At 45.1% G+C, this 27,921-nt stretch overlaps 1 protein-coding gene across 1 annotated transcript in view; it reads left to right on the forward strand.

Annotated features, from left to right (window-relative positions):
• Positions 1-27,921, forward strand: part of FLACC1 (flagellum associated containing coiled-coil domains 1) — a 78,706-nt gene that overhangs the window by 14,375 nt on the left and 36,410 nt on the right. The window contains exons 3-10 of the mRNA XM_075318980.1: positions 451-528; positions 1,840-1,897; positions 5,971-6,104; positions 8,011-8,070; positions 11,803-11,896; positions 14,503-14,564; positions 24,110-24,207; positions 24,781-24,833. Coding sequence (XP_075175095.1) covers positions 451-528; positions 1,840-1,897; positions 5,971-6,104; positions 8,011-8,070; positions 11,803-11,896; positions 14,503-14,564; positions 24,110-24,207; positions 24,781-24,833 — 637 coding nt within the window. The remainder of the gene's footprint in view (positions 1-450; positions 529-1,839; positions 1,898-5,970; positions 6,105-8,010; positions 8,071-11,802; positions 11,897-14,502; positions 14,565-24,109; positions 24,208-24,780; positions 24,834-27,921) is intronic.

Genomic DNA, 27,921 nt, shown 5'->3' on the forward strand with positions numbered 1-27,921 from the left:
CCTCATACTCATTATTGAATAAATTGTTATTTTTTAAAATGTTTCCATTTTTTCACCATTTGCATATCATTAATATATCTATTCATCCCGTGATTTTCAAACTTTTCCTTTTTGTTGTTGCAATTTCAATGTTGAGAAAAGAATTAAGTTTGGGATCAGATCATTGCAGGGGAGAGAAGTAAACTTTTTCTATGGTGAACATTTGCAGCTTTATTGTGCTTCATGCAAGTTTTTGGCATAAACCTATGCAGGGAATGCATTTCTATAATCTCATTGTGTAATGCAGCGCTCCCGGTATGTGGGTATTAACCATACAGGTCACACATACAATGCAAACTAACTATATTTTTAGAAGTCACCCTGACCATTCCTATCACATCTATAGAAAAGATCTATATTATGTCTATGAAAATGCTGCTGTTATGAATCTATGATGTTCTTTTTCTGTAGGACATCTCCTCCGACATGTACTACTTTACGGGACCCTGGAAGAGAGCTGCTGTCTGCCAAATCATCCACTCATGCCAAGTACATCCATTTAATTGCCTCTATTGTATTATGTAATTGTATGATTTTTTTGTTTCTTTGTTCGTCTTTCTTGAACCATAAACTTATTAGGCTAGATTCACATATGCAAATAGAGATTACATTGGAGGCCCAGTATTTTGGACAGCAAGAATAGAGCAGTAGGTAGAATTATACTTTTTAGGCCGAGGCCACACTGTGATTTGTGCGAGTGCTCGCATGACACTCGGCACACGCTCGCAGCACAGCGGAAGCCAAGTTTCATTCGAGTGTCATGTAACTGTGATCTGATCCTGCGGTCAGACCACAGTTGCAGAGGGGAGGGCCAGCGCTGCGGAGTAGAAGGAGGGATTTATCCCCGTCCTGTATCTCCTCTGTTGCTGACTGATGCGATAATCGTATTGCACTCCACTGTAATGTGAGTACAGTGCGATGTTTCTCTCGAACCATAGACTTGTATGGGTGCGAGTGGAACAGGATCGTATTACATTCGCTGCATGCTGCGACTGTTTTATCGGTCCGATTAGGGCTTTGAAAATAATAGCTCATGGGAGCGGACCCATAGAGTAATATTGGTTCGAGTGGAATGCGATTTTTTTATCGCATTCCACTCGCACTGTTTTTCTCGCCGTGTGTACTAGGCCTTATGGTCTTATTGTAATTTAAAAACAAAACATTTTTACTGTCAAAATCTTCAACTTTACCCTTACAGACCCCATTATTAGCCAACAGGGGTGTTCTGTTAAGCATCATGAATTATTTTTTTTTGTATCATATACAGTGCCTTGAAAAAGTTTTCTTAACCTGTGAACTTTGTGAAGTGTAAAGGAAAATGATACATCGCTTTCTAGATATTTTAAAAATATAAATTTAAAAATTTGTCATGTGCATTTTATATCCCCCCCCCAGAGTCAATATTTTGTTGGATCACCTTTTGCTGCAATTACTGCTGCAACTCCTTTGTTTTATGTTTCTTCCAGCTTTGCACATCTACAGGTATTTTTGCCCATTCTTTTTTGTAAAATTGCTCTAGCTCAGTGAGATTGGATGGAGACGTCTGTGAGGAGTAATTTCCAAGTCTTGCCACAGATTCTCAATGGGATTTAGGTCTGGACTGTGACTGTGCCATCCACACACATGAAAACTCTTTGACCTAAACCATCCATTGTAGCTCTGGCAGTACAGAAGCCATGATGTTACTATAAACAGACTATATAATTTTTTTCCCTTGTTCAGTCATTATTTTACCTGTGCTGCATTCATCTTGTATATGATTTTTAATGTTGTTAATTTTTTCCTCTCGTTGTTTAATAGAAAATGGACGTGTCCAAGACTTTCTGGCTTGAGAACTAAAAGCCGTGGATGCACTGAAGTTAGTTTGATTTCTCCTACTCAGCAATATATTATGATCATGAATCGTATCTGTAGAGCTCAGCAGATTACCTGACAATGAATAGTGGATCTAATTTTAGACTTTTGTTCTTTTTGTAATGTTTATTACCCTTTGTTATCTGTCTCATGGGTCTTAAATGCTTGCAATATGTTAGAACTACACAAAAATGTTTCTGTTTTTTTAGGTTTATAGTGGTTCAATCCACTATGGACACTTATCCCTAATCTAAAGGATGAGGTGGATTTTACACGACCGGCGATCATGATGAGAGTACAGCCCACAATGTCCAGACTAGCACTTACATGAGTGGTCAATCAGAAGGTTTCGTTAATCACCATATCTGGACGTTTCAGCTCATCTCGAGCTTTCAACAACAGTGAAAGCTCGGGGCCAGCTGAAACGTCCAGAAATGGTGATTAAAGAAACCTTCTAATTGATGATGCATGTGAGCATTGTATGGAGCTGCTCCTGCCTTAGACATTACGACTGGGAGTGGAGTGCTGATCATCTGTTGGATCAACAATGTCCAGACTGGGTGTGGGACTCCTGGCCCAAAATCAACAGCCTTGTCTATACCTATGAGGCTGTTGAGTTCGGATTAGGTGTCCTGTAGCCGGTTTAGACATCATGGCTCATACTTGTAACATGAATGTTGGATGTGATAAACCAATCTTAGGGGTACTTTGCACACTACGACATCGCAGCTGCGATGTCGGTGGGGTCAAATCGAAAGTGACGCACATCCGGCGTCACTGTCGATATCGTTTTTGATACGATTAACGAGCACAAAAGCGTCGAAATCGTATCATCGGTGTAGCGTCGGTCATTTCCATAATTTCGGAAGGACCGATGTTACGATGTTGTTCCTCGTTCCTGCGGCAGCACACATTGCTGTGTGTGAAGCCGCAGGAGCGAAGAACATCTCCTACCTGCGTCCTGCGGCTCACGCCGGCTATGCGGAAGGAAGGAGGTGGGCGGGATTGTTTACGTCCCACTCATCTCCGCCCCTCCACGTCTATCGGCCGCCTGGACAGGTAAGTCCGTGTGAAGCTGCCGTAGCGATAATGTTCGCTACGGCAGCTATAATACAATATCGTATGTGCGACGGGGGCGGGGACTATGGTGCTCAGCATCGCAAGCATCGGCTTGCCATGTCGTAGTGTGCAAAGTACCCCTTAGTCTGGTTCCTCAGGAAGCCACCAATGTGCCCCCACTGATTATTTCAGAGGGGCTTTGAGCTCCCTATTCTTTTTCATTGTGAGGAGCTTTATTGGAGCATCAGTTGAGCAATTATGGTACTTTGCTTTTCCATCAAATGCTTAAAGAGCTCATCAATGCAAGGTATCATTGTATTCTGCTATCTCAACCTCGGCATCCAGTTAGGACCTTGGGAAGGAACAACATTGACTGGAGTGAGAAATATTAAGGAATGTTTCCATCTTTACTTATACTGAGATCACGACCTCTTTTGCATCACCAATGGCGTACAACAGAAGGGCATTATGTAACTTTTATTATCCGATAAGGACCCTAGAGAACTGGAATCAGACCGGTATGTGTTACCCTTGACTTCACACCTACAGAAACAGGATACTGTTTTGCAGCCATTTTATTAATAGGAATAATTAGAGCACTATAAAGTTTCTCTATGTTTATTATGTACAAACAGTGCAGTATTTCACATAATAACTACATGTGTATTTACCCAGACGAGCGCCAACTCAGAATGTAGAAATGTAATTATGTTTATATGGTAACACATTGTATACCCAATTAAGCAACCTGACAATATAATACTATAAGCTGTACGGTAATGTATTTGCTGCATTACACAAACCATGTAGTAAGTTGCTTATTAATTGCAAATTATCAGTATTCTGCTCCTATAAATCTCATATTACTGATTGATTAGAAGTTATAAAACAAGGGAAGAAATTGTTTTTCAGGTTTTCCAAACATCTTCAACTTTTTGGCCACTTTCACACAATATTAGTTTATATAAGTATTTGTACACCAATATTCAGAGTGGATCCAAAACATGGAAGAGGTGCAAATCCTTCCATTCCATTACGGTAAAGTTTCCATTCTTGACTGCGTCTCACCAAGCTCTGACCATAAGGGTCCATGAAGCCGACCGGATTTTCAAATTGAGTGCTATCCGACAAAACATTGGATTACACTCGGACTAATGTTATTCAATGAGGTAGTCCACATGTCCATTTTTTTTTTTTCCTCGGACCGAGTGGTTTGTGGAAATAAATTGCCACATGCACAATGTCCTCCCGAGAATCAGATGTCACTTGGCCATTCAAGTCTATAGGTCTATGAAAAAAAATCATACTGTTCTCAGATGACAGAATGAAGACGATGGAGATTTTTTTTTGCTCCGCATCCAAGAAAAACGGATTGCACTCCAATCAAACTCTTATGAAACTTGGATCAGAGTCTGTTTGGCATAATAGGACTGTATATCTCAGATGTGACACTAGTCTTAAGGTCCAGTCACACTAAGCAACTTACCAGCGATCCCAACAACGATAGGGATCGCTGGTAAGTTGCTAGGAGGTTGCTGGTGAGATGTCACACTGCGACGCTCCAACGATCCCACCAGCAACCTGACCTGGCAGGGATCGCTGGAGCGTCGCTACACGAGTTGCTGGTGAGCTCACCAGCAACCAGTGACCAGCCCCCAGCGCCGCGTGGAAGATGCTGCGCTTGGTAACTAAGGTAAATATCAGGTAACCAACCCGATATTTACCTTGGTTACCAGCGCACGGAGCTACACGTGCAGAGAGCAGGGAGCAGCGCACACTGAGCGCTGGCTCCCTGCTCTCCTAGCTACAGCACACATCGGGTTAATTACCCGATGTGTCCTGCAGCTACATGTGCACAGAGCAGGGAGCAGCGCACACTGCTTAGCGCTGGCTCCTTGCTCTCCTAGTTACAGCACACATCGGGTTAATTACCCGATGTGTGCTGCAGCTAAATGTGCACAGAGCAGGGAGCAGCGCACACTGCTTAGCGCTGGCTCCTTGCTCTCCTAGCTACAGCACACATCGGGTTAATTAACCCGATGTGTCCTGCAGCTACATGTGCACAGAGCAGGAGCCGGCACTGACAGTGAGAGCGGCGGAGGCTGGTAACAAAGGTAAATATCGGGTAACCAAGGACAGGGCTTCTTGGTTACCCGATGTTTACATTGGTTACCAGCCTCCACAGAAGCCGGCTCCTGCTGCCTGCACATTTAGTTGTTGCTGTCTCGCTGTCACACACAGCGATGTGTGCTTCACAGCGGGACAGCAACAACTAAAAAATGGCCCAGGACATTCAGCAACAACCAACGACCTCACAGCAGGGGCCAGGTTGTTGCTGGATGTCACACACAGCAACATCGCTAGCAACGTCACAAAAGTTGTTCATTAGCAGCGATGTTGCTTGCGATGTTGCTAGCGATGTTGCTTAGTGTGACGGGGCCTTAAGGCTGGGGTTACGTGTCCTGTAATCATCCGTTATCAGGGATCCATTACGGATCCCTTTGCAAAAAAAAGTTGTGCAAACTCAACTTTTTTGTCCATTGTTAAATAACAGGTGTCGGCTGGATCCGTTTTTAACATGTGGAGTTTATGGACAACGGATCCACTATCAGATTGCTATTTATCGTTCATCAGTTAAGAAAACAACGGATTCATTACCAATGCAAGTACAACGGATGGCTAAATATCAATACATTAATGGATCTGTTTCTATAGACTCCAATATTAAAAAAAACGGATCCAGCAGAAATCAGTTTCCCAACGGATCTGTTCTAACGGATAAGTACAACACATGTGAACTGAACCTAATACTGATTGCCATGTGAAAGTGACATTTAATTATTTTTGCTTGAACTTCCTCCTGTACCTGTCTGTGCATTGTATTGTTTATGATTATTGTACTTGTCCCTATTATGTATACCCCTTTCACATGTAAAGCGCCATGGAATTGATGGCACTATAATAATAATAATAATAATAATAATAATAATAACTTACACAGGTCTCCTTCATTTGTAGACTGACAAGTACCAGCTCATATCACCTGGTTATAGTTTTAAGCGCTCCAAGGACTATATTGAAGTCAGACTTGAAGAGCAAGTTTTTAAAAGTGTGAAGAATCCAGGAGATGCGGAGCGGCCTCCCAGACCTAGGTAATGTGGAAAACATTAGAAACATTTGCAATAAAGGTTTATCTTACAGGGAGTCTGTAAGCAATATTGACCCTGCAGAACTGAAGACCGCGCTAGATAGGAGAATCATACAGTTGTTTTTTTTCAGCTTTAGATACAGCCTGGAAAGCACTGACAGGAGTAACATATGCCAAATTAACACTTGCTTTTTCTTTGTATTTGCGCTGCTGCTAAAACAATACACACCAATTGAGTTATTGTATTGTCATGTAGTGTAATGTGAATTGTGTCCTGCGTCTTTTGTAAATAATGTGCCATGTAAACTGTGATATCAAATAATGTAATGTGATGTCTGTTTAATGCAATACATGATGTATTGTAATGTGTTCATGTGTAATGTACAGCAGGACTATATGTAACAGAGTAATATGCTATAACGTATGTTGCATCGTGCCTGTATAGGTAGTACCAGACAATAAGGTTAGAGATAGATAAGTGTTGATACTAGCCCACAATGGGAGGGGTTAGCTGATAGGGTAAGAGACAATTCCTCCTGGAACAGTTAGTGAAGACCCAGTGTGTACTAAGTAGTAACGTATAGTCTTTAGATCGTCCAGACCATATGTAGTAGGTGACTTCTGGCAAAAGGAGGAATGAGACCGGATCAGATATAATGTGATGCTTAAGTAATGATGGAGAACAACGTTGAGGTTAGAGACCAACCCTAGAATGGAGTTGCCCCAGATAATAGGACCGGATTTTAGTGGCCAGGCCCCTAACCGTAAAGGTAGCAGGTTAAGATGAAGATGTACTGGTGCGTGAGCAAAGACGGATTATTCTGCCAGAATCTCCCTAAGCATATAACGAGCATAAATCTCTACTCTGACGCTAGTGACTTTCCTCGTTCCCCTCTCCTCTACGAGGAGAAGAGATGTGGAGCCATAGAAGGGGAAGTGACTGTCACAAATTTGCCTGTTGTGTTGGATTGGGTGCGCTGGGACTCACAGGGCCAGTAAGATCGGAAGCATCCCAGTGGGAAGTGAGACTGTGTTTGGATATGCTTAGTACAAATGAAACACCTGGGAAGTTATGTGCCTGTTATCTCATGGGTCAAGTTGCTTTTGAGGAACTAAGTAAACTGTTGTTGTTGAAGATGATCTGGTGGTCTATTTTTGGAAGTGAGTCATCATTTGGTCCTGGCCAGCTGATATGAATGGAATGATGCGGCCTACTGGGGGGTACAGTCTACACCACAATGCAAGTCCACAAACCCAGCCAGGGCCATGTCTTATCTGTAGCGTGTCGAGGCATCTGCAGTCAATCGCTCGCCCACGACTACCGCCCCACTCCACTCTACACTAGCACAAATGGATCATATTGTATAAAAAAAAGCAATGATTACGAATCTCTATTTCATCTGTGTTCTCATATATGCAAGTGTGAGTTAACCCTTATTTTATATGCACAATCATATAATGATATAATCTTGTATAGGATCTATATTGCTTTTAAATTAAAAAAGTATTTTGCTAGTGTATCACAAATGCACTTGCCACCCCCCTAAAAAAAATGGATAAAAAAACAAAATAATTGAGTAAAATGATATATTACCTGGGAATCTATAGTCAAGTTTAAGGCCCAGCAGTCTTCCTCTTTGAGCTTTCTGAGATATCTATATACTGTAAGTTCTGAACATGTGTAAAAATTGTTTAAACGAACTGAGAGTCCTCAGTGGTTGATACCTTTTAATGGCTAAATGGCTAATGGCTAATGGCCATTAAAAGGTATCAACCACTGAGGACTCTCAGTTCGTTTAAACAATTTTTTTATCCCTACTGGCTAACACGGTACAAAGATATATTTTACTTGTATGAACATGTGTAAGCATTCTTCTTTAAGCTCTAACTGGTAATTGTACTTTCCACAGGTATACCGAACAAGACAATGAGCAAAAGCCAAATAAGAGAGAGAAATCAGTCATGGGAAGGTAAAAAAAAAGTTTACATAATAGTGAATTTGTGCAGTTGTACCAACTTCAAACTGTGCATGCATGATTCATTAGTATTATAGTAAATATATATATATATATATATATATATATATATATATATTGTGAGGTAGCGACCACCAATGTTGTGGATGCATGATTCATTAGCATTATAGTAAATATATATATATATATATATATATATATATATATATATATATATATATATTAGTATTAAGCCAGTATTCCGAGAAAACAAAAAGTTGTGTACCACAGCACCGCAGAAGTCTTAGCTTTGTGGTATTGAATTGCTGTTAACTTTTCATCTTTTTGTATAGGATGAGTATAAAACATTTGTATACAATTTGCTTATAATCTATGAAAATCAGTGGAAAAAATGATGTTGCTATTATACAAATATTACTATTTAAAGAGAATCTGTCAGCAGGTTTTTGCTATGTACTCAAAAGACAGGGGGAGATTGGAGCTGAAACAGATTTCAGTGATGATTTTAGAGATGTCACATAACAGGTTGTGTATCGTTGTTTCTATCCAACAAAAGTTTTATTACCAGATGATTGCCACTGCCAGGACTACATTGCACGTAAGCGCTGGTCCAACCACGCCCCCTCCTCTGATAAGCAGCTCCCTGTCAATAGACAATGTATACAGAGAGTTGTGGTTTGGATGGTGTTAGCTTTCTGAGCTCTATTACATACTACATCTATACATCTAAGAACTCTGATTGTTTCACATCTGCTGCACCCAGTAAACTAAGTGATACGTCATTGGAATCAGGGTCTCTTTCCCTTTAAAGGGAACCTGTCATGGAGATTTTATACCTCAAAATATTGGTATATATGTAAATGTAGGATGTGTGGATTCGCTCCCTCTCCTACTAAACAGTGTTTCCCCTATAGTACAGTGTTATGATATAAATGTACTTAATGTTGAATGTATATCAGTGCGGCTGCCGGTGATGTACCAGAGACGGGGCAGTGTAGTAGTCAGCGACCTCTAGCGGCCGATAGGTTATAGTGTTTTATTGAATATCAAGTTTATTTCTGGGATGCATTTTAGAGTGATGTGTAATGTATGAGATGATATGTATAATATGTCTTGGCCCAACGAGCTGTGTCAGGCAGGAGGCACAGTTTGGGGAGTCATGTAAAGCATATAAAGGAGTAATGGGTATATAGGAATAATGGGTATGAATAATACAGAATGTTTTAGGTTAAGATTTTGTGTAACGTAGGGACCAAGAGTGCAGGAGGGGGTGTAAGGGGTAGATAGTTTGTTAGTACAGGGGTAGGCAGGAGCTGGCAGGCCTAGAGTGTGATACAGTTAGTAACCTAGGAGACTTAGGGTACCTTCACACTTAGCGATGCAGCAGCGATCCGACCAGCGATCTGACCTGGTCAGGATCGCTGCTGCATCGCTACATGGTCGCTGGTGAGCTGTCAAACAGGCAGATCTCACCAGCAACCAGTGAACAGCCCCCAGCCAGCAGCGACGTGCAAGCGACGCTGCGCTTGCACGGAGCCGCGGTCTGGAAGCTGCGGAGACTGGTAACTAAGGTAAACATCGGGTATGGTTACCCGATGTTTACATTAGTTACCAGCGCACACCGCTTAGCTGTGTGTGCAGGGAGCAGGGAGCCGCGCACACTGAGCGCTGGCTCCTTGCTCTCCTAGCTACAGTACACATCGGGTTAATTAACCCGATGTGTAATGCAGCTACATGTGCAGAGAGCAGGGAGCCGCGCACACTGCTTAGCGCTGGCTCCTTGCTCTCCTAGTTGCTGTACACATCGGGTTAATTAACCCGATGTGTACAGCAGCTACATGTGCAGAGAGCCGGAGCCGGCAGCACAGGCAGCGTGAGAGCTGCAGAGGCTGGTAACTAAGGTAAATATCGGGTAACTACCTTGGTTACCCGATGTTTATCTTGGATACAGCTTACCTCAGCTGTCAGACGCCGGCTCCTGCTCCCTGCTCGCTTCATTTGTCGCTCTCTCGCTGTCACACACAGCGATCTGTGTGTCACAGCGGGAGAGCGCCTTTGAAGAAAACGAACCAGGGCTGTGTGTAACGAGCAGCGATCTCGCAGCAGGGGCCAGATCGCTGCTCAGTGTCACACACAGCGAGATCGCTAATGAGGTCACTGCTGCGTCACAAAAAGTGTGACTCAGCAGCGATCTCGGCAGTGAGCTCGCTGTGTGTGAAGCACCCCTAAGAGACAGAGGGAGGAGTAGAGGATTGGTTAGGCAGAAAGGCCAGAAAGTGAGGGGAGTTCTGCAGAGTGGTTCCAGGAATATGAACGGGGCCTTGTAGCTTGGGTCTGTCTTGGAACTGGGAGGTAACCTCCCTTCTATACAGAGCCTAAGGCTGGCCTCAAGGATCGGGCTAAAGAGTGTCCCAGGATTTAACCTTCGGGGTAGAGCGCTGCCTGCTAATCCTTGTACTGGTCAGGAGCTAGACAGTTGTCCAGGGTCGTGTTTGGGACATGGTTGCTGCAAACATAAGTAACGGGGAAGCATTACAGAATAGTCTCGGTTACTTGAGGGCTAATACCCAGAGTGAGGGCTAGAGGCGAGATTACACCCAGGAAACAGCGGCAGCAGAACAGTAAAGGCCATGTCTGTCCTGATGAACTTGCACCAAGAATAAAGCTGCTCCTATTGATTGTTTAATAAGACTCTGTGTGTCATGTGTGGCCCTGCTACATCTCCGATGGGGACCGGCAGTGGGGTGATGGAGGTGACTCTGAAGGCTGCAGTAACTGCCACACACCCCGGCTGGGGCAGGGCACAGACACATAACTTTAATGGAGCAGGAGGACCCTCGGCCTGGAGATTACCTTCCTCTATATAAAGTCACTTTTTAAACTGATTAAAGGGAATCTGTCCTCAAATTTTTGCTACACCTTTTAAGCAGAATGATGTAGAGGCAGAAACCATTATTCCGGTCATGTGTCACTTATTGGTTTCTTGCTGCAATTTTTAAAAAAATCACCTTTTTATCTGCTACAAATATAGTGGTTCTCTGAATGCTGAGCACTGTGTAGTCCCACCACACCACTCATTGGCAGCTTTCGATGTACACTATGCCTAGGCAGAAAGCTGCCAATTCAGTAAATGGGGGTGAGGTTATCAAAGCTCATGAATATGAAGGAATACAAGGCAACAGATTTACTAGTCCTTTATTGATCATCTCCTGCTGATAAAACAGTGATTTTATCAAAATAGAAAGTACTTAAGAAAATGACACATCGCTGGAATCAGGATCTCTGCCCCTACATCATGCTGCTCTCAGATTAGGTGGCAAAAACCTGGCGAAAGATTCCCTTTAAATGCATCCTTGGTTAAAAAAAATCATTTTCACTTTTAATTCTTATACAAATGAGCCGCATGTGCTTCCAGATGAGACTGCACTTGCAGCTCTCTTGGTATTTTGGAAACTTGTATAGCTTTTCTATTATAGAAGAATAAAGTGTAAAGCAAATTATAATTTGTTCATATTAATGCAATTAAGCAAGTGATATTGAGCGCTAAAAACGGCATTCAACAACTATTTAGGGTGCCATTAAGAGCAAGTCCGATTTGATAATGGCACTTATGGCCAAGTGGGTTACCTCTCTGCCAAAGAGTGAAAAATACTGGTAGCTGGTAACGCATAGTAGACAGCTTGTCTTAAAAGCTGGAGATCTCATGTTTGATCCTTTCTGTTGCAGAGGAAATATTGTAGAAGATTTACAGGAACAAATTGCAAAACTTACTGCCCTGCTGGAGCAAGAGATATCAGAGCATGAGCGAACCCAGAAAAGGGTAAGTCAAAGTCTAACTTTGAGTTTGTCATCTATATGGGTTATATATAAACAGCCTACTGTAAATATAAGCATGTTAGAAGTCACAAAAGACTGTATACACTTAAAATAAGAAGGCTGCATACTATGCATTACACATTAGTACGGAGCACATACAGTGTGTCCACACATATCCTGTCCACCACCATTAACTTGAGAACGGCGGCAGCTATAGGAATAGAAGTGATGTCTAGGTATAGTAACGTAGCCATGCGCTAAGTAATGAAACCACCTATAGCGCCACCTGGTGGAAAACAACAGAGTTAGCATTTTTATCTCGAAAACGGAACGAAATAGAGAAAAAAAGTGAATAAAAAAATTGTAGGGCATCATCAATTCAATACGAATCGACACCTTGCATACAGAAATGTGTCGCGGGCGGAGGGGCCGCGCTCGCTATGCTCGGGTCCGTGGCTGCTGCTGCTACTCGGTGGCTCAAGCGGTGGGCCGGACCCAGGGACTCGAGCAGCGCTCCTCGCCCACGAGTGAAAGGGGGGGTGGTTTGTTTAGGGAGATAGTTTGTGACGCCACCCACGGGTCGTGGTGATTATTAGCACCACCACTGCTGGTGACGGGGATCCCGGGAAGGATGGTAGGGAGCAGCTAGGATGTTGTCCCCTCCGTGGGTAGGGGTTGGTGATCCCGGGGCCCGGTGGTGTAACGGGGAGGCTGGATGGCTGGGATGCAGGGTTGCAGGGGCAGCGCGGCGCCGGATGGCACTGGTGTACTCACTCAGGCAGTCAATGACAGAGTCTCTGGTAAACCAAACGGCTGGATGGACGGGTCCCGCAGCCGGCTGTAGTGTTGTGCTCTCCCCGGATGGCTGATGGTGGCTGTCTTTCCCTGCACCTGTTAGAATATTCTGACTCCTGTGGTTGCCCACCGGTAGTCCGCTCCCCGGCGTATAGGTGCCGTAGGAGCCCGTTTTGCCCGCAGGCGCTGGCCCTTGGATCTCTAGCCTATGGCGGTGGCTGTATATCCTCTCAGTGTGGACTGTTGCCTTCTGTCGGGTCTTGGTTGTTGGGAAACCCCTGGGGTTCCTGTCACACTTGGATTTGACTATTGTCGGCGGCTCCAAGTCTGGTCGGGGTCCGATGGCCCTGCCTGTGTGCTTAGCTTCACTCCGCTCTCCGATTCGGTACCGGCGGGCCACCGCCCGACCCCGGTCCTACGGTTCTGCAGAGGTCCACTAACTCCTGCAGACGGCCACCACCGTCTGCCAACCTTGCTGTCAGTGCCTGGGCTCCGACCCAGACACTTGCAGTTTCTGACCTCTCACTTCCACCTCTCAAACTAGACTCACTGCTTTTCCCGCCTCCAGACCTGTGAACTCCTCGGTGGGTGGGCCCAACCGTCTGGCTCTGCCCCACCTGGTGTGGATATCAGACCCTGGAGGGAGGCAACAAGGGTTTTTGTTTGACTGTTGTGACTGTCTAGGGAAGGGGGTGTGTGTGTGTTGTTATGTCTGTGACTACCTGGCTAGTCCAGGGCGTCACAAATGCTATGATATGAAACCCATGACCCCCCCCCCAAAACATTGAATGCTGGTCATGCATATGGCGCTCATTTAACTTTGATGCTCAAAGTGGCCACCGTCAGCTGCAATGCACATCTGGACTCTGGAAAGCATACTGTATCTTGCTGCACGTTGTGCAATATGGTAGGTGACACGTTTGCACAAGCATCTGTGATACGTCGTCGTAGGTCCTGCAATGTTGGTGGAGGGGTCGCATACACCTGCTGTTTTATGTGACCTCACAGAAAGAAGTCCAATTGGGTCAGGTCAGGTGAGTGTGGAGGCCACTCCACGCAGCCACCATACTCAATGACTTTTAGGAAGGTCTCCATGAGGTATTGCTTCACGTCCGCAGCCTTGTGAGTTTTACATGTTCTAATCATAGCATTTCTGTATGCAAGGTGTCGATTTGTATTGAATTGATGATGCCCTACAACTTTGTAATTCACTTTTTTTCTCTCTCGTTCTGTTTTTGAGATAAAAATGCTAACTCCGTTGTTTTCCACCGGGTGGTGCTATAGGTGGTGTAATTGCATAGCGCATGGATACTTTTCTATACCTAGACACCACTTCTATTCCTATAGCTGCCACCGTTCTAAAGTTAATGGCGGTAGACACACTGTATATACTCTGCCAGGGGTGTATGTTGAAATCATGGGGCTCCATAGTAAAAGACCTAATAGTGTTCTCCAGCCCAAATAAATATTTGGGGAACCTACACTGTAATTTTACCCTTCTTGTAGCCCCTCAGTGTTCGCACCCACTACAATACCCCTATCATGGCCCCGATAGTGTATGATACATTCAGGAAGAATATGCACTCCATATTTCCCTTCCATTATTTCTTCCCTTTCTCAATGTCCTGTGTTTATTTCTGTAGAATAGTTAAATACTTGAATAATCTTTTTTACAATTGGTGCAAAAGAGGCTCCCATAGCAATGATGAAACTTGTTTCCCCTCTAAACCCTTTTATGACATACCAACTCCAGGGAGAGGAGTCCCGTTCTCCTTTCATGGTAGTTTTCCATGCTTTTTTTTTTTTTTTTTTTAGATGGCCCTAGAATTGGAGAAAAAAGTTATGGAGCTCACAACTGAACAGAAGGAAGAGATCAGGTAGGCTTCTGCCTGCTATATACGTTGCATACGTGGTCCCTGATTAATGCAGCTCCATTATTAATCCTTCAATATGATGACTACATATGTTGGAAGCTTACATTTTATTTAAAGGGAACCTATCAGGGCACCTCTGACCTTCAACCCAGCAGCATTCATAGCTGTATGCCCCAAATCGCTGCCTGACCAGCTCTGTACGCAACTCATTTTGGCCACATCAGTGCACCTCAGAAGCAAGGTGCGTGTGTGGCACCCCAGTGGTCCGGTTGGAACAGTAGCATTGCCTTCCTCACAGGGGGTAATCTTATGCCTGGAAGCAAGAAGGGGTCCCCCACGCTAGGTAGCACCAGCAGTCAACACTTTCCTGACTCCAGACCAGAAGAAGGAGCTCAAGAAACTGGTTTCTGGTTTAAGGGGAACTTACCTATACATTCTGGCTTGGGGGAGGGGTCAGAAACAGGGAAGAAGAGAGCAGAGCAGAATCAAGCAGACAGTTTCTGGAAAAAGAGCCTGGGGAGCGGAGCAGGAACAGAGCTCACCTCAGAGCAGAGCGCTAGGAACAGGATGCTGGAGTCCTTGGTTGTCCGGGTACTGAAAGCCCGGCAGCTGAATCCAGAGAGCAGGAGACTGCATGTCTTCTGGCCACATCAGACGCCCGGCGGCACAGCAGCATACTAGAGCCCGGAGCCACTGCCAGATGATCAGCACCTGTAAAAGGCTTGCGCCATCTGCTACGGGTGTGAAACTGTACCAACACCAGGAAGAGGGCTGCAGCATAGCTTTAAGAAGCAGGGACTTACACAGGACAGCGCAGAAGGAAGGCCTCCGAACCCACCTGGCAAGGTGGATCCCCAATTGCTTCCTGGCCTGCACCATTCACTACCAAGTAAAAAGGTAAAGGAAACTACAGTCCCTGTGTCGTCCAGTTATTGGCTGTGTCTTCGGTCCTGCACCCCAACGTTAATTCCTCCATCATAGACTATAACGGTTGCCCTGGGGTCCTGCTCCACCTGTGGAGAGCTGTACCATCATTGATGTATCACCATCTGCCCCAGTGGTCCCATCCAGCAGCGTCGCCCATATATTGCTGAATACCACAGGTGGCGTCACAACTTATCCCCTGTAAATAGCCCTCATTTAAACGACACCACCAGGGTCACTGAGTCGGGCCCTGCCACCGTGACCTCCCAACAGAACCGGACGGTTCCAAGTGCCCAACAGCCCTGCTTCCCGGCTTCATTAAGCGCACTGCGCTAGACCGGAAGTTCAGAAGACTTGAACATGAGCTGTCTTTTCAATTTCTGGTCACTGGCAGTGTGCTTAATGAAGCCGGGAATCACCCAACCTGCTTCTGAAGCACACTGACATGGCCGAAATGAGCCATGCACAAGATCTCCATTAGCCTGCCGTGTTGCTGGCTCGTGAAATGCATTCACGCCCACTGGAATGTGATAACATGGAGAGAGGACCGACTAGTCTAGGGAAACAACGCCCCTTCAACTAGTCAGTGCCCTAATTAACATAGGCACAGGGACGTCTAAAAGTCCTTTTTTTTAAAAAAAAACATTCATATTAGTAAATAGCATTATACGGGGCTGGTTAGGCAGGGAATTTTGGCATACACATGCGAATGCTGCTGGGTTGGAGGGCACAGGGGACCTGATACTGTAGGTTCCCTTTAAGAGTAAATAACTGTTAAAGGTGTGGTCAACTTTTCAGATATTGATATCCTTTCCTTAGGATAGGTAATCAGTATGAGATTGGTGGTGGTCCAACACCTGGCACACCACTGTTCAGCTGTTATCATCTTTGGCTGCAGCTGGATATAAACAGTGTAAATCTAGAAAAAAAATAATGAAGGCTGCGTGCCCACGTTCAGGGTTTACAGCATTTAGTACAGGGGTCTTAAACTCGGCTGGGTGTATGGGCCGCACCGAGGAAAAAAATAATTTGGGGGGCCGCATTCTTTGCAGGACAAAGTGACATTTTTATTGGTACCATATATATTTTTTTACACACCTTTGGATCACTGATTTTCAACATTTTTCACTTGTTTATTATAACAAATGTGCACATTCTTTGGTTAAATCTAAAAAAAATAAATTTGATGTTAAAAAAAAGTCATGCCTTATTTTTTTTTTTTTTTTTTTTACATTTTATCCCTTTCTTGTAACTAATAGTGTTACAATTATCACTATATAGAAATTTTGGCCAACATCCTTTAGTAATGTTCCCTATCCTATAGTAATGTGCCCACCTTGTCCCCATCCTATAGTAATGACCCCAGCCTTGTCCCTATTTCTATAGTAATGTCCCCATCCAATAGTATTATGCCCATCCTTGTAATGTCCCCATCCTATAGTCATGTGCCCACCTTGTCCCTATTCTGTAGTCATGTGCCCATCCTAGTCCCTATCCTATAGTCATGTGCCCACCTTGTCCCCATGCTATAGTCATGTGCCCACCTTGTCCCCATCCTATAGACATGTGCCCACCTTGTCCCCATCCTATAGTCATGTGCCCACCTTGTCCCCATGCTATAGTCATGTGCCCACCTTGTCCCCATGCTATAGTCATGTGCCCACCTTGTCCCCATGCTATAGTCATGTGCCCACCTTGTCCCCATCCTATAGTCATGTGCCCACCTTGTCCCCATCCTATAGTCATGTGCCCACCTTGTCCCCATGCTATAGTCATGTGCTCACCTTGTCCCCATGCTATAGTCATGTGCCCACCTTGTCCCGATCCTATAGTCATGTGCCCACCTTGTCCCCATCCTATAGACATGTGCCCACCTTGTCCCCATCCTATAGACATGTGCCCACCTTGTCCCGATCCTATAGTCATGTGCCCACCTTGTCCCCATCCTATAGACATGTGCCCACCTTGTCCCCATCCTATAGTCATGTGCCCACCTTGTCCCCATCCTATAGTCATGTGGCCACCTTGTCCCCATCCTTTAGACATGTGCCCACCTTGTCCCCATCCTATAGACATGTGCCCACCTTGTCCCCATGCTATAGTCATGTGCCCACCTTGTCCCCATTCTATAGACATGTGCCCACCTTGTCCCCACCCTATAGTCATGTGCTCACCTTGTCCCTATTCTATAGTCATGTGCCCACCTTGTCCCTATTCTATAGTCCTGTGCCCACCTTGTCCCCATCCTATAGACATGTGCCCACCTTGTCCCCATCCTATAGTCATGTGCCCACCTTGTCCCTATTCTATAGTAATGTCCCCATCCTGTAGTAATGGGTGGTGGGGGCAGTGGCGGCGGGTGAAAGGTGATAATTTACCGATCGCTCTCGGCTTCCTTCCACCCACAGAGTAGACGCCGGAGTGAAGGTGAGGGGGCGGTCTCCGGACCCAGATCCACAGTGATTGGACAGATCGGTCACAAGGCCGGTCTCTCCAATCAGAGCTGGGGGCGGGTGAAACTGAGGTCACCCAGCTCCAGCCAATGATCGGTGCTACAGCTGCACTGATCATGGCTGGATTTCAATGTTACAGCCATTTTCAATGGCTGGAACATTACAGTGGCTGTGATTGGCTGACGAACGCCGCACAGCCAATCACAGCCTCCGTAGGTCCGGGGAAGAGACACCACCCCTCCTGAGGTCCCCTCCTCCCCGAATCTTAAGGTATTTGCTATTTGCAATGCAATCGGCGATCGTAGCCACCGGGGTTGCGATTTCGCCATGACGTACTGGGTATGTCATGGATCCTTAAGTACCAGGGAGCCATAACGTACCCAGTACGTCATAGGTCGCTAAGGGGTTAATGTGCCGCCCTTCACATACACAAAAAATAAAAAAACACCATTCTTCTCACCTGTCATGCGTTCCCTCTGCTCCTCACCTCTGCTTCTCGCTGTCTGCAGGCCGTGCCCCGGTGACTATCGCGGCCGGTGCAGGGGCCACAGCCCCTGGCAGCGATTTATGTCAGATCAGATGGATGTTTTACTAACCAAAGAAAGTCCCAGTGGTCAAAAACACCAGTAGATAGGATGGGAGGAAGACCACTGGTAAAGTAAGAGACCAAGAACAAGTACTTAGTGAAATACAAAATCCATTTTTAATTAAAGTGCATGTGACACAAGGACAGACAGTAATGACAAAAGGATCTAAAATTCGTCAGACACACAGAATTACACAAACACCACCAGCAGATATAGTGAAGCTGCTAGAGCCAAAGGGTTAATATCAAAAACCAGAGGCGAGGCAGATAGGGAAAGCATGTAATTAAGAGTAGACAAATAGTAGTCCCCAATGTGTTTGCTCTCCCTTTGCAAGCGCTAGGGTGACATGTCAACTAGATATACAGTTTAAGGGAAATTACCTTGAGACATGATTGAAAATACTAGCAGGCAGGCAGGCTGGTGGCGGTGGGCATGGCCTCGACGCGCGTTTCACCGGGCGTGGCTTCGTCGACGAAGCCACGCCCGGTGAAACGCGTGTCGAGGCCACGCCCACCGCCACCAGCCTGCCTGCCTGCTAGTATTTTCAATCATGTCTCAAGGTAATTTCCCTTAAACTGTATATCTAGTTGACATGTCACCCTAGCGCTTGCAAAGGGAGAGCAAACACATTGGGGACTACTATTTGTCTACTCTTAATTACATGCTTCCCCTATCTGCCTCGCCTCTGGTTTTTGATATTAAAGGTCCAGTCACACTAAGCAACTTACCAGCGATCCCAACAACGATAGGGATCGCTGGTAAGTTGCTAGGAGGTTGCTGGTGAGATGTCACACTGCGACGCTCCAGCGATCCCACCAGCAACCTGACCTGGCAGGGATCGCTGGAGCGTCGCTACACAAGTTGCTGGTGAGCTCACCAGCAACCAGTGACAAGCCCCCAGCGCCGCGTGGAAGATGCTGCGCTTGGTAACTAAGGTAAATATCGGGTAACCAACCCGATATTTACCTTGGTTACCACCGCACGCAGCTACACGTGCAGAGAGCAGGGAGCAGCGCACACCGCTTAGTGCTGGCTCCCTGCTCTCCTAGTTACAGCACACATCGGGTTAATTACCCGATGTGTGCTGCAGCTACATGTGCACAGAGCAGGGAGCAGCGCACAATGCTTAGCGCTGGCTCCCTGCTCTCCAAGTTACAGCACACATCGGGTTAATTACCCGATGTGTGCTGCAGCTCCATGTGCACAGAGCAGGGAGCAGCGCACAATGCTTAGCGCTGGCTCCTTGCTCTCCTAGTTACAGCACACATCGGGTTAATTAACCCGATGTGTGCTGCAGCTACATGTGCACAGAGCAGGAGCCGGCAGCACAGGCAGTGAGAGCGGCGGAGGCTGGTATCAAAGGTAAATATCGGGTAACCAAGGACAGGGCTTCTTGGTTACCCGATGTTTACATTGGTTACCAGCCTCCGCAGAAGCCGGCTCCTGCTGCCTGCACATTAGTTGTTGCTGTCTCGCTGTCACACACAGCGATCTGTGCTTCACAGCGGGACAGCAACAACTAAATAATGGCCCAGGACATTCAGCAACAACCAACGACCTCACAGCAGGGGCCAGGTTGTTGCTGGATGTCACACACAGCAACATCGCTAGCAACGTCACAAAAGTTGTTCGTTAGCAGCGACGTTGCTAGCGATGTTGCTTAGTGTGACGGGGCCTTAACCCTTTGGCTCTAGCAGCTTCACTATATCTGCTGGTGGTGTTTGTGCAATTCTGTGTGTCTGACGAATTTTAGATCCTTTTGTCATTACTGTCTGTCCTTGTGTCACATGCACTTTAATTAAAAATGGATTTTGTATTTCACTAAGTACTTGTTCTTGGTCTCTTCCTTTACCAGTGGTCTTCCTCCCATCCTATCTACTGGTGTTTTTGACCACTGGGACTTTCTTTGGTTAGTAGTTCTTACTGAGACCCTCCCTTTAAGGGAAGTTGTAGGTTTATACAGATGGATGTTTTGCCGGCGCTGCGCGCACACAGTCCTTGCCTCTGAGAACGCAGCGCCGGCAAAACACTCATCTAACAAAGTGCAGACAGTGGCTGCGGCCCCTGCACCGGCCGCGATAGTGACCAGGGGCACGGGCCTGGGGGCCGCACGAAGCAGCCTGACGGGCCGCATGCGGCCCGCGGGCCGCGTGTTTGAGACCCCTGATTTAGTACATAGTGTTTTTCCCTGCGTCCAAAATGGCGCATTGTACAGTACAAGCACAGTGGATGGGATTTCTAGAAATCTCAAGATCACTGTGCTTGTTTTTTCGGCAGCAAAAACTGACCTGCTGTGCAGCTTCCCGAGCCGCAGCATTTGTCAATTCTTTGCTGTGAAGACGCAAGTGTTCTCCGCAGGGAGGACACAGCGAGAGACGGTAACTGCCCGAACCCGGATTAGTCCTGATCGTGTGCACATACCCTAAGGGTCCACAAAAATATTGTTGATTGACAGTCTCAAATACTGTTGTCGATATCCTTGACTGCAAATTATATTACACATGTATATTATACTTGGCAAATGAGATTTAATGTTGATAAATGTAAAGTAATGCACCTAGGACGGAGTAATCCTATAACTGCATATACATTAAATGGAAGTAAACTTGGAACTACAGAACAGGAGAAGGACTTGGGAATTCTCATTACAAATAAGCTGAGCAGCAGCACTCAATGTCAAGCAGCAGCTGCTAAAGCAAACAAGATTTTAGGGTGTATAAAAAGAGAGATTAGATCCCGTGATCCCAACGTATTGTTACCCCTCTATAAATCACTTGTAAGGCCACATCTGGAATATGGGATCCAGTTTTGGGCTCCACATTTTAAAAAAGACATTCAGAAGGTAGAGGCAGTTCAAAGGCGGCAACTGGACTACTACAAGGAATGGAAGGCCTCCCATATGATGACAGGTTGAAAAAGTTAGCTATGTTTAGCTTAGAAAAAAGACGTCTCAGAGGATATCTCATTTATATGTAGAAATACATGTGTGGTCAATATAAAGGAATGGCACATGACTTATTTCTTCCAAAGACAATACTAAGGACCAGGGGGCACTCACTGCGAGTGGAAGAAAAGCGATTCTGGCAGCTAAATAGGAAAGGGTTCTTTACAGTTAGAGCAGTCAGGCTGTGGAATACCCTACCACAAGAGGTAGTAATGGCAGATACTATAACAGCTTTTAAAAAAGGGCTGGATGATTTCCTCAGTACACAAAACATTGTTGGTTATAAGTGACTAAAGGTGGCTTTACACGCTACGACATCACTAAAGCGATCTCGTTGGAGTAACGGAATTTGTGACGCACATCCGGCCGCTTTAGCGATGTCGTTGTTTGTGACACTTATGAGCGATTTTGAATCGTCGCAAAAACGTTCAAAATCGCTCGTCGGTGACATCACCCCCTATTCCCAATTATCGTTTCTGCTGCAGTAACGATGTTTGTCGTTCCTGCAGCAGCACACATTGCTACGTGTGACACCGCTGCGTCCACTGGAAAAGGAGGAAGGAAGAAGGTGGGTGGCATGTTCCGGCCGCTCATCTCCTCCCCTCTTTTTCTATTGGGCGGCGGTTCAGTGACGCTGCTGTGACGTCGCTGTGACGCTGAACGAACCGCCCCCTTAGAAAGGAGGCGGATCGCCTGCCAGAGCGACGTCGCAGAGCAGGTATGTGCGTGTGACGCTGCCGTAGCGATAATGTTCGCTATGGCAGCGATCACCACATATCGTGCCACCGACGGGGGCGGGTTCTATCGCACGTGACAACGCTAGCCGATGCTAGCGATGTCGCAGCGTGTAAAGCCCGCCTTAGGGACAAAATGTATAATTGGTGGAGGAAGATCTAGGTCTTTTTTCAACCTACGTACCGTAACTATGTAATTACAGTTAGGTCGAGAAATATTTGGACAGTGACACAAGTTTTGTTATTTTAGCTGTTTACAAAAATATGTTCAGAAATACAATTGAATATATAATATGGGCTGAAAGTGCACACTCCCAGCTGCAATATGAGAGTTTTCACATCCAAATCGGAGAAAGGGTTTAGGAATCATAGCTCTGTAATGCATAGCCTCCTCTTTTTCAAGGGACCAAAAGTAATTGGACAAGGGACTCTAAGGGCTGCAATTAACTCTGAAGGCGTCTCCCTCGTTAACCTGTAATCAATGAAGTAGTTAAAAGGTCTGGGGTTGATTACAGGTGTGTGGTTTTGCATTTGGAAGCTGTTGTTGTGACCAGACAACATGCGGTCTAAGGAACTCTCAATTGAGGTGAAGCAGAACATCCTGAGGCTGAAAAAAAAGAAAAAATCCATCAGAGAGATAGCAGACATGCTTGGAGTAGCAAAATCCACAGTCGGGTACATTCTGAGAAAAAAGGAATTGACTGGTGAGCTTGGGAACTCAAAAAGGCCTGGGCGTCCACGGATGACAACAGTGGTGGATGATCGCCGCATACTTTCTTTGGTGAAGAAGAACCCATTCACAACATCAACTGAAGTCCAGAACACTCTCAGTGAAGTAGGTGTATCTGTCTCTAAGTCAACAGTAAAGAGAAGACTCCATGAAAGTAAATACAAAGGGTTCACATCTAGATGCAAACCATTCATCAATTCCAAAAATAGACAGGCCAGAGTTAAATTTGCTGAAAAACACCTCATGAAGCCAGCTCAGTTCTGGAAAAGTGTTCTATGGACAGATGAGACCAAGATCAACCTGTACCAGAATGATGGGAAGAAAAAAGTTTGGAGAAGAAAGGGAACGGCACATGATCCAAGGCACACCACATCCTCTGTAAAACATGGTGGAGGCAACGTGATGGCATGGGCATGCATGGCTTTCAATGGCACTGGGTCACTTGTGTTTATTGATGACATAACAGCAGACAAGAGTAGCCGGATGAATTCTGAAGTGTACCGGGATATACTTTCAGCCCAGATTCAGCCAAATGCCGCAAAGTTGATCGGACGGCGCTTTATAGTACAGATGGACAATGACCCCAAGCATACAGCCAAAGCTACCCAGGAGTTCATGAGTGCAAAAAGAGTGGAACATTCTGCAATGGCCAAGTCAATCACCAGATCTTAACCCAATTGAGCATGCATTTCACTTGCTCAAATCCAGACTTAAGACGGAAAGACCCACAAACAAGCAAGACCTGAAGGCTGCGGCTGTAAAGGCCTGGCAAAGCATTAAGAAGGAGGAAACCCAGCGTTTGGTGATGTCCATGGGTTCCAGACTTAAGGCAGTGATTGCCTCCAAAGGATTCGCAACAAAATATTGAAAATAAAAATATTTTTTTTGGGTTTGGTTTATTTGTCCAATTGCTTTTGACCTCCTAAAATGTGGAGTGTTTGTAAAGAAATGTGTACAATTCCTACAATTTCTATCAGATATTTTTGTTCAAACCTTCAAATTAAACGTTACAATCTGCACTTGAATTCTGTTGTAGAGGGTTCATTTCAAATCCAATGTGGTGGCATGCAGAGCCCAACTCGCGAAAATTGTGTCACTGTCCAAATATTTCTGGACCTAACTGTATGTAACTATTATAGACATTTTACAATTACCGTAATCATGTTGCATCTGTAGAACTCTGCAGGAGAAACACGCTGCTGAGCTGCGCAGCCTTCAACAGGAGGACAGTGCCAAACTGGAGCAGGAGAGAGAAGAAGCTGAAAACAAATATGGTAATCAGACAGAATCGTCTAAAAAAGACCCGAACTCTACAGCAGCAAACTATGCCTATTAAGGGCACTTTACACACTGCGACATCGCTAGCGATCTCATTGTAATAAATATTAAAAGGAATCTGTCAGCAGGTTTTTGCTACATCACCTGAGAGCAGCATAATGTAGGCAAAGAGATCCTGAATCCAACAATGTATCACTTAGATTACTGGATGCAGGCGTTGTGACAAAATCTGAGTTTTTAGCCTTAGTCATGTAGCAGAGCTGCCCCCACCCACACCAGGATCTCAATAGACATTGTACATTGACAGTTAGATGCCAATCAGAGGAGGGAGCATGGCGGACTGCCGTGGGCGTTAGTTTGTAGTCGGAGCAATTAAATGTCTTGCGGTGTCCTACTGCATAAACAGACATAGCAAATGAACAGCAGATCGGACCTTGATAAGACAGGCATCCCTGAATTATATATTTTAACCCTTGCACCATGAGTCTTCAGCTTACATAGCAAAAACCTGCTAACAGATTCCCTTTAAATACATGATGACTGGACTGTTTTTTATGTCTCTTATATAGATGAGCTACATAAAGAACTCAGTCTGGTGAAGAGCTCTTTTAAAACCTATCAGGTAAGACACAAACAGACCTAACACAATTTACACTGAAACTGAACTCTATTAGATATGCTCCTTTAATAAAATCATAACCTCATACAGTATCAGAGTCAGTTTTCCGCCTGACAAGGTAGTGGCATGTTAAAGGGCATGATCACGTGACTTTGTAGATTATTTTCAAGGTGTTTCTTTTGTGATTCCAAACTTTATTCCATACATCTGAATTGCAGAAACAGACAAATCATTGGTGCAATCTGGGCAGTTGCACAGGGGCCCAAGAGGTCAGGGGCCCACAACTACCTCCAAAGAAGGTGGCATTGTGCATTATGATGAGCGAGCTATTGCCTACAAAGGGCCCATATACTGTTCTTGTAGCGGGGTCCTCTTCTGCCTGTGTTTGCTTCTTGCTGAATTAGTTGTTTCTGCACCATGAGAATGTAATTTTTACATACTCTATTCAGATATTTGAGAATATTTTCTGCTTCAGATTTTGCTAGTAGACTCTGTTGTTAATAAGTAACAATATTTGGGGGCGTGGCCTGCACGCTGATGGTGACGGCTGCTTGAAGGAGAGCTCTGTGCTGACAGCAGGATAAACCGGCTCTTATCAGCTCACAGATAACAGGATTACCAGCTACAGGAGGTGTGAGTAACCCCAGCCCCCAGCTATGCCTAAGGGGAGACCTAAAAAGACTGGCACTCCAGCCAAACTGACAGACTTCTACCCCCTGGATAGGGATCTCTCCTCACCAAGCAAGATGGCTTCACACTCAGCTTCTTCCCACTCCTCACAGGGAGAAACAGGCTGTTTAAGAGGCTGCACAGCCATTCCACTGACAGAGGAAACAATGCAAGCTCTGCTGAAAACGCTGAGGGCTTCCTTGCAGGCTGATCTCAGAGAAATAGTAAGAGAGCTGAAGGAAGAGATCAGGTCTCTAGGGGTTCGCACAGAGCATGTAGAAACTAAAATGGCTGAATTTGCAATATCACATAACAATCTGATAGATGCTAACACAGCTTTGGAAAAGGAGGTGGAGGCACTAAAACTTAAAATCAGTGATATAGAGGACAGATCCCGAAGAAATAACCTAAAAATCAGAGGGATTCCCTCATCAGTAGCAGATAAAGACCTCCAGGAATACTTCCACAAGTTTCTGCAGCTTATACTCCCTGGATGGGACACCAGAGACCTGATAGTGGACAGGATTCATAGAGTCCCTAAAGCCAAAGGCATAGATCCAGCTCTGCCTAAAGATGTCCTGGCTAGACTTCATTTCTATAAAACAAAAGAAGCTGTGCTGCACACACTGAGGGGAAATCCAGCCCTGCCAGACACTTTCATGGGACTAAAAATCTTCCCAGATCTTTCTGCTGCAACTCTTAATAAAAGAAGAGAATTTGCCCACCTTTCTAAACTCCTTAGAGATCAAGACATCAAGTACAAGTGGGGGTTTCCGGTGAAGATGATAATTTTCAAAGATGGAGGCACTCACATATGTCATACTCCTTCTCATCTGGGCAAATTGCTGGATGACTGGGGAATAGCCCACCCACCAAACCCTGGTGGGCAGGAGAATCATAGAGGCCCCCCAGACAGGATTAACCCTGAATGGTCAGTAGCTTAGCTGGGACTCCTTCCTGCTTATGGCACCTGCTGTCCCTGCTCCTGTGACACGGGATGTCACGTAGCCCCCCTGATGTTCTCGCCTATGGCGAGCGGTTATACACCGGGCACCCTACTCGGGGCAAACCGGTGTTGTTGGAATTTTTTTGTTTTTGTTCCTCTTCTCACAAATGTTCCTTAATTTTTTCTGGAAATTTCTCTCAATTCCTTGCTGGTCTAGCCCCTCTCATCCCTGATGGCGTTCCTGGGAATTCAACCCCCCCTGCGGCTCCAATATGAGAATTAAGATATTGTCTATTAATGTGAACGGACTCAACTCCCCAGCAAAAAGGTCAATGATGTGGAGAGAGGTCAAGGCATCTAACTGTGATATAGCGTGCATTCAGGAGACCCACCTTCTTTCCACAGATAATAAACGGCTACTTCATCCAAGCTTCCAACACACCTTTTTTGCTAATGACTCAAAAAAAAGAGGAGGAGTGGCCATTTTAATAAAGAACTCAGTGGCCTTTAAATTGATAAATGTCAGTTATGGAGCGGATGGAAGATATATTATTTTGTCTTGTTATATCAACAGCGTCCCTTATACCTTGGCAACGGTCTACTCCCCAAATTCATCACAATTGAACTTTGCTAGGAAATTTTTCCAAGCATTCAAAGATACTGCCACAGGGGCGGAAATCATCTGTGGAGACTTTAATATACCTGTAATACGCTCCATGGATTGCTCCAACACCAGCATCCCACATGCTAAGGAACTTAAGCATCTCATCAATGAATTCCATTTTCATGACATCTGGAGATATTTGCACGCATCAGAAAGAGACTATACGTTCTTCTCTTCCAGGCACCGCTCATACAGTAGAATTGATTTTTTTTTGGTCGACAGCAAATCTATAAGTAATTGTGTGGCAGCTGATATTGGTTTAATTACTTGGACAGATCATGCGCCGATCTCTTTGTCTGTTCAGGGTAGCTTTAATGTTCAAAATTCCCCTAGGTGGAGACTGAATACCAGCTTGCTTGGTAGGCAGAAGGTACATGATGAAGTAGAGTCAGTGTTAACAGAATATTTTAAACTTAATAATAATGGGGAAATTTCTGACGAGACCCTGTGGGCTGCTCATAAAGCCGTAGTCAGAGGGCAGCTCATAAAAATAGCCTCCATCCAAAAACGGAAAAAAGACGCAGATATTAAATATATATTAACCCGTATTCATCACCTTGAATCCCTGAATAAAGCCAAAGCATCCCCTAACTTGACTAAAGAAATTGTAACCCATAGATTCCAACTAAGATCCCTACTCCTGCAAAAATACGAACATAATCTTAAAAAAAATAGATCGACATTTTATGCTATGGGGGATAGAGCGGGGTCCTTATTGGCAAGAAGGACGAAAAAACGTGAGATCCAATCTAAAATAGAATTCCTGAGGGACCCGAACGGAACAATCACTAGACATCCCATTGAAATAGCAG

The sequence above is a fragment of the Anomaloglossus baeobatrachus genome, chromosome 7, assembly GCF_048569485.1.
Source record: "Anomaloglossus baeobatrachus isolate aAnoBae1 chromosome 7, aAnoBae1.hap1, whole genome shotgun sequence".
NCBI classification, from domain to species: Eukaryota; Metazoa; Chordata; class Amphibia; order Anura; family Aromobatidae; genus Anomaloglossus; species Anomaloglossus baeobatrachus.